At 39.8% G+C, this 7939-nt stretch overlaps 1 protein-coding gene across 1 annotated transcript; it reads right to left on the bottom strand.

Annotated features, from left to right (window-relative positions):
* Nucleotides 1-6848: 6848 nt before the first annotated feature.
* On the bottom strand, nucleotides 6849-7441 carry LOC138873903 (uncharacterized). Its single transcript, XM_070152391.1, has 2 exons — nucleotides 7073-7441; nucleotides 6849-7001 (listed from the first exon to the last, which is right to left on the bottom strand). Exons 1-2 carry the CDS (start codon nucleotides 7439-7441, stop codon nucleotides 6849-6851), a joined length of 522 nt encoding a protein of 173 aa, XP_070008492.1.
* Between the last annotated feature and the right edge of the window lie 498 nt (nucleotides 7442-7939).

Raw genomic sequence — 7939 nt, 5'->3', positions numbered from 1 at the left:
TGTTATAGCTGCAGCACGTGCCCCTCCCCGGCCTCTACCTTAGCCCTGACCTATCGCGGCTCTAGCAGGGAGTGCGAGTGTCTACTCAACTGATTCGGTAGCATGTGTCCTCACCATCTCTGAGAGAATAAAGATACAAAGGCCCAAACTTCAAAATCAACAAATCCGTACGACAAGAATAAAAAAAAGTGAAGATTTTTCCTAATAGTTATGTAGCCTCTTAAAGATAAGTACAGACGTCTCCATGCCGATCCAAAAGACTCTACTAAACTCGCTTATGACTCGCAGCAACTATGAATATAGAGCTTTGATACCAACTTGTCACGACCCCAATTTCCCTCCGTAGGATGTCGTGATGGAACCTATTCTTTAAGACTAGGTAAGCCTAACACTTACTGAATTAATGGCAAAATTCAACAAACAAGTATTAAATATGAAACAAAAATTTATATACATACTCATCTATCCTAAAACCGGTAGTACAAGTCATAAGCTCTACTGAGTTCACAAGAAAATCTCTAAGTACAACTGTTCCGGAAAAGAAATAAACTATACAAAAATAACTTCTGAAGGTGACTTCGAGGCCTGCGAACGCGACGACAGGTATACCTTGAAGTTTCCACAACAATATTTGATCCACTATCTAACAATTAACAGACTCCAAAGTACCTGGATCTGCACAAAAATATGCAAAAATGTAGTATGAATACACCACGGTCAGTACCAAGTAAGTATCAAGACTAACCTCGGTAGAGTAGTGATGAGGTATAAGTCAAGACATTCATTAGATAAAATGACCTATGCAGTATAGAATTATAAAAAGAACTAATAATGGAAAGCATAAATCAATAAATGGCAACAAAATCAACATGTGATATAGTAAGCAACAAGAACATCGCGAAGTATCATTGAAACAAAATAAGGAACACAGAGAACAATCAATTAATCAAGCCATGCTAACACAAGGCTCACAACGAAATCACCCCGTGATGCCTCATCTCATAGTCAAGAGTTACGGTTCTCAACCCACCATCATGTACTCATAGAACCTCGTGCCCACATCTCGAATCACAACCGCACGGACAACTCATGTGTCAACATCTTAATCCTCCCGACATGATCACATGCTTACACTCACAATCCGCCCGGCACAGTCACATGCTCACAATCAAAATCTGTCTGCCGTGGTAACTGGCTCACAATCACAATCCTTTCGGCATGAGCGCAGGCTCAATATCAACATGGAAACAGATAATACAAGAACACATGGGCATGATCAATAAATGTCAAGTTTCATACTCCTAAGCTAGTATAAGTGGCATGCTACAGTGTATGCTTGTGCGGGTGACCTACTACAGCCCAAGTCAACAAGTAATAAGAAAGACATCTAATAACTCATCGAAACAACAAAGCAAGTCACGTAAGGTGTATGAAAAACACACGGAAAAGCACACCATCACGCGAAAATCACCAACACAATGTATCCAAACTATCACACATCATCCCTGATATTGCCACCCTTATCTCTCTAATAGCCACTCGTATTACTCCGCCCTGACATTATCATTAGCCTCCAGTATCTCTCTTATAGCCACATGTATCATTCCGTACATTAAAAAACAATGAGATGCCACCCTTATGCCCCACATAACAATAACAGTGAAATTCCACCCTTATACTTCACATAACAACAATCAAACCACATAACAATTCACATGTGTTAGCATCACAACAACACAACATATCAACTCGTATCACAAGTGGCCGTAGGCCAGAACCTTTCCAAAGATTCATCGATGTTAATATTTTCACAACAAATAGCCCACGGCTTAACACAATGTATATAGAATCTCAATAACAACAATAGAATGGAAAAGTAACTCAACAAGGAACAACACCCCCTTTTTAACACAACTTTAATTAGAATAGATTAATAACTTTCGATAACTTCAATTCCCATTAATTGTTTAAGGATAATCTCGATAGTAAAAGTACTTACATGAAATGGCAAACTTCGAACTTAGTGTATGAATTAGACTAACAATGAAGGAGATGGCATGAACTAGTACTATATCTAAATGCATGAGAGAAACCTGGCAACAAAAGGATATCATGTGACGATAATTTCAACTAAGAGTAGCTCCACAATAAAGGAAATCACATAATGATAAAAGTGATAACAACTCCAAATAAATCATATAAGAGTAAATTTGACAAGTAAAGAGTGTGACATGTAACGACAACTTCAAATAAAGCATGTGATAGTATACATGACGAATAAAATATATAACATGTGCTAACAATTCCAAATAAGTACATAAAAGATGCATAAGAGTCTAAACAGGTCAATTTCCATATATAAGCCCGAGAACGTACTTGTCACCTCGCACACGGCTTTCACATGACACAATTAGCACAAACGACTCGAATACTAAGGGGTAGTTCCCCCCACAAAGTTAGGCGAGATACTTACCTTAAAGAAACTAAACCGATACTCTAAGTTTACCCTCTCATGTGAAACAACCTCAGGACGGCTCAAATCTAGCCAAATAACTTAATATCATAAATAAAAATCATAGGAAATAGTTCCGAATAATAAATCTTTGATCTTTACTGAAAACTAAAAATTCAACCTGGGATCATACCTGGGAACCCGACAAAATTTACAAAACTCGAACACTCATTGCGATATGAGTCCAACCATAAAAAAATTATCCAATTTCGACATCAAATCGGCCTTCAAATCCTCACTTTATATTTTTGAAAGATTTTACAAAAATTCCCATTTTCCTCCCATCAAATCACTAATTTAATGTTAAAATTAAAGATGGAATTATGAAATAAAATCAAATCCAGGTAAAGAACACTTACCCCAATCCAATACGTGAAGAAAGCCTCCAAAATCGCCCAAATTCGAAGTCTACAACTCACGATATGTTAAAAATGGCAGATCCCTCGAATTATACTCATTCAATGTAGAACTTCCGCATTTGCGGGCCTACACGCGCAGCTGTGCTCTCGCTTTTTCAAGCAATTCACCGCATATGCGGCCTTCACTTAACAACCCAGGAATCAAACCAGCAAGTGACCCATCACATCTGTGATACAGCAGAAGTGTCAAAAACCACCATTGTGAGCCTCCATTTCACATCTGTGATCATCATTCCGCAGATGCGATATCGCACCTGTGGTTACTCACCTGCAGAAGCAGAAGTCCTGGACATGCCCCAACATCGCAAATGCAACCCACATTCCATAGAAGTGACGTTGCACCTACATTCCCACTTGCACAAAAATGAGCACCAAAACCAGACTTGCCCAAAAACACAGAAACCATCCGAAACTCCTTCGATACACACCTGGAGTCCCCAGTGCCTCATCCAAACATACAAATTAGTTCCTTAACATAACGCAGACCTGCTCGAGGCCTCAAATCACACCAAACTACATCAAAACTATGAATCGCAATTCAAATTGAACTTAATGAACTTATGAAATTTCAACTTCTACAACTCGCGCCGAAACATATCAAATCAACTCGGAGTGACGTTACATTTTTCATGCAAGTTCCAAATAACACAACAGAGCTATACCACATCTGAACACGATATAAATAAAGTCAACTCTAGATCAATCCTCTCAACCTTCCAAACCTTCCACTTTTTAATTTTCCTCAAATTGCATCAACTTAAACTTCAGACATCCAAATTTTAATCTGGACACATGCTTAAGTGTAAAATCAACGAAGCTATTGGAATCATCAAAATACCATTCTGAAGTCGTCTTCACAAATGTCAAACTCCAATTAACTCTTTTCACTTAAGCTTTTAAAACAAGAATTATTCTTCTAAATCATTCCCGAATCATCCGAAAATCGAACCCAACCACACACGCAAGTCATAATACATAATACGAAGCCGCTCGAGAACTTAAGATACCGAACGTTCACGATGCAAAAACTAACCTTGTCGTGATTGCGCATATCGTGGTACTTGGCAAGACGACACATTATCAAAACAAATTGATATTTTCATTTCAAAGATAATCCCAAATCTATTTAATATAAAACCTTCATAAAGGAGTTAAAATCAAAACAAAAGTGCAGAAAAGAAAGTCCGACATTTGGTGTCACTATTCATGAGCATCAACTACAATTTATCTGAAAATATCGAGACTAACATAGTCTAGAAAATAACTAAATACAACTAAATACGCCTGGATTTGCAAAGAATGTGCAGGGAGTAACGTGAGTACGCCAACTTAGTAAGTAATAACAGTAAATAAAGGCAAAGAAATAGTGACGGGCAGTAATGCAAATAAAGTTCACATCACAGAAACTCAGTAAAATACGGTAAGTTTTTAAAACTATTGTTTGAATCAAATCAGCTTGTTTAAATCCAGTTCCAGTAAAATCGTATTACAATATCTTTCAACAGTTTTCAAACAAAGGCTCAATGCAAAGGTGAGCAAAAATGATGAAATCATAAACAGCCCATCGGACAACATTACTCATATACAGCTCATCGGACAAACCTCACCATCACTTGTATACAGCCCCTCGGGAAAACCTCACCATCGCTCATGCCTCCCAATCACTCAGCACTCTGCACTCGCACTCAGTAGGTACCTGCGCTCATTGGGGGTGTGCAGACTCCGGAGAGGCTCCTTCAGCCCAAGCGTTATAACAAGTCAATCATGGCATAAATCAATCAGGACCTCGGCCTCACTCATTCATGAATCAGTAAAACATGTTGCGGCATGCAACTCGATCCCATAAATATCCTCACAAATCATCCCCTTGGCCTCACTCAGTCATAACCTCTCCAACCTCTCGGGCTCTCAGAAAAAAGGTATTCAGCCTAAACTACATTTATATGATGCATCAAAATGGAGTAATAGAGACAAATAAGTATAAACATGACTGTGTATATATTTCCAATCGAAAACAATGAGAGGATAGCAATAAAATACCTCTAATGGTCCAAATAACACTGGCATAAAGCCTAAACATGGCATCCAACCTGACTTACAAATATTCTTTCTAAAACACGTAGGAAGCATATAGTTTCAACAAAATATTCAAATTTACAGTAGATACGGGACGGAGTATGTGTGCCACCTCAAAATAGTCACATGACACAAAATTCAGGGTTTCATACACTCATGACAAGATTTATAATCGTTACTTACCTCAAACCGAACAAATCTCTACTCCGCGATGTCTTTACCTCTGGAATCAGCCTTCAAATGCTCCGAATCTATTCACAACCAGTACAATACCATCAACATATGCTAAATGAAAAATTCCACAAGAAAAACTACTAAATTAGACCACGAACCCGAAATTAGTTCAAACTCAGCCCCCAGGCCCACGTCTCAAAACCCGACAAAAGTCACAAAACTAGAAAGCTCATTCACTCACGAATCTACCCATACCATATTCATCAAAATCCAACATCAAATGGCCATTCCAATCCCAAAAATCATCTCTCCAATTCCCAAGCCTCAAACCCCCAAATTACACCTCACAAATACACCAACTAGGTGAGAAAATCAGTGGGGAAACATAATTATTGAATATAAATGATCACTAGGAACTTACCTCAAGATTCACCTTCAAAATCCTCTCAAATATCTCCAAAATAGAGCTCAAGAATGTTAGAATTGTGAAAAATCCCGGAACCCTAATTTTTAAATCTTTTATATACTGCCTAGATGTCCTTCATCGCGATCGCGGAAATAGCCTCACGATCGGAAAGCACAAACAGGCTGCCCACATTTTAACCTTAGGCGATCGTGGAAATACATACGTGATTGCGGACTACAACCTCTCAAAACTATGTGAATGCGCCCAGCTCTACGCGATTGCGTAGAGCAAATCCTTCACCTCACTACAGCTCCAAAACCTTCTTCGAACTCGACCCCAGCCACGCGTTCGCGTTGCACAACTTCACACACCTACGCGATCGTGATCCTATGCGATCGCATAGAATAAACTTACCTCTTCCCCCAAAAAAGCCTACGCGATCACGAATGGACTCATGCGATCTCGTACAAGGAAACCAAAAGCAGTTGATACACGATATCAACAATTTAGCCATGTTGCCAACCAAAAACCAAGTCTGTTAACTACCCAAAACTCACTCGAGGCCCTCTGGGACTCAACCAAATATACCAACGTATCCTATAACATCATTTAAACTTAGTCGAATCTTCAAATCACTCAAAACAACATTAAAACACCAAATTACCCTCGGATTCAAAGCCTAAGAAATTCTAAACTTTTAAATTTCACAAACAACGCTAAAACTTATCATATCACGTTGAATGACCCCAAATTTTGCATACAAGTCAGATATGACCCCATGAACCTACTCCAACTTTCGGAATTCCATTCCAACCCCGATATCAAAAATTTCACTGCCGGCCAAAATTGCCAAAAATCCAACTTTTGCCAATTCTTGCCTAATTCTACCACGGACCTCCAAATAACATTTCAGATGCCCTCCTAAGTCCAAAATCTCCTAACGGAGCTAACGGAACCATCAAAATTCAAATCCGAGGTCGTTTACATATAAATCAGCATCCGGTCAACTTTCCCAACTTAAGCCTTCACAAAAGAGATTAAGTGTCATAATTTACTCCAAAACCACTCCAGAACCGAACCAACTAACTCGGTAAGTCAAAATATAGCTGAAGAACACAAAAGAAGTAGAAAATGGAGGGAACGGGGATATAACTCTCGAAACCTCCGGTCGGGTCGTTACATCCTCCCCCTCTTAAACAAATATTCATCCTCGAATGAGTCTAGAAATATACTTGAACTCAAATAGGTGTAGATATCTGCTCTACTTCTCCCGCTCGCTCTCCCAGGTAGTCTCCTCCACGGGCTGACCTTTCCACTGCACTTTCACTGAAGCTATATCCTTTGATCTCAACTCTCGAACCTGCTGCTCCAAAATAGTCACTGGCTCAACATAATAAGTCAAATCACCATCTAACTGAACAGGCAGAAATCCAAGATATGAGACGGATCACCGATATACTTTCGGAGCATAGAAACATAGAATACTGGATGCACACCCAACAAGCTAGGTGGCAAAGCAAGCTCATAAGCCACCTTCCCAATCCTTCGAAGCAGCTCAAAAGGCGTAATGAATAGAGGGCTCAACTTTCCCTTCTTCCCAAATCTCATAACACCCTTCATGGGTGAAACCTTCAGTAGAACCTTCTCCCCAACCATATAAGACACATCATGAACCTTTCTATCAGCATAACTCTTGTGTTTTGACTGTGCTGTACGAAGCTGCTCCTGAATCACTTTCACCTTGTCCAAAGCATCCTGTACTAAGTTTGTACCCAAAAGCCTATCCTTGCCTGGCTCAAAACAACCTACTGGAGATCTACACCGTCTCCCATATAAAGCCTCATTCGGCGCCATCTGAATACTCGACTGTTGTTGTAAGCAAACTCTACGAGCGGTAGAAACTGGTCCCATGAACCCCCAAATCAATGGCACAAGCACGTAACATGTCCTCCAATATCTAAATAGTGCGCTCGGACTGCTCGTCCGTCTAAGGATGGAATGTTGTACTCAACTCAACCTTAGTGCCCAACTCTTGCGGCACGACTCTCCAAAACTGCAATGTAAATTGCGTGCCTCTTCCTGAGATGATGGAAAATGGCACACCATGAAGGCGAACAATCTCTCTGATATAAATATCTGTCAACCACTCCGAAGAATAGGTAGTACACATAGGAATGCAGTGTACAGACTTGGTCAACCGATCCACAATCACCTATATAGCATCGAACTTCCTCAAAGTTCGTGGGAGTCCAACTACAAAATCCATGGTGATAAACTCCCACTTCCACTCTAGAATCTCCATCTGCTGAAGCAAGCCACCTGGTCTCTGATGCTCATATTTTACCTGCTGAC

This window comes from Nicotiana sylvestris, chromosome 7 (assembly GCF_000393655.2).
Source record: "Nicotiana sylvestris chromosome 7, ASM39365v2, whole genome shotgun sequence".
NCBI classification, from domain to species: domain Eukaryota; kingdom Viridiplantae; phylum Streptophyta; class Magnoliopsida; order Solanales; family Solanaceae; genus Nicotiana; species Nicotiana sylvestris.
This window is presented reverse-complemented; position numbering and strand designations above follow the sequence as displayed.

Bases quoted from the DNA above. Each gene is read 5' to 3' on its own strand.
- LOC138873903 (XM_070152391.1), bottom strand. From the start codon at position 7,441: ATGGCGCCGAATGAGGCTTTATATGGGAGACGGTGTAGATCTCCAGTA. The intron at 7,002-7,072 runs GTATTCTATGTT...CTGCCTGTTCAG, and splicing joins GCTTGTTGGGTGTGCATCCA to TTAGATGGTGATTTGACTTA.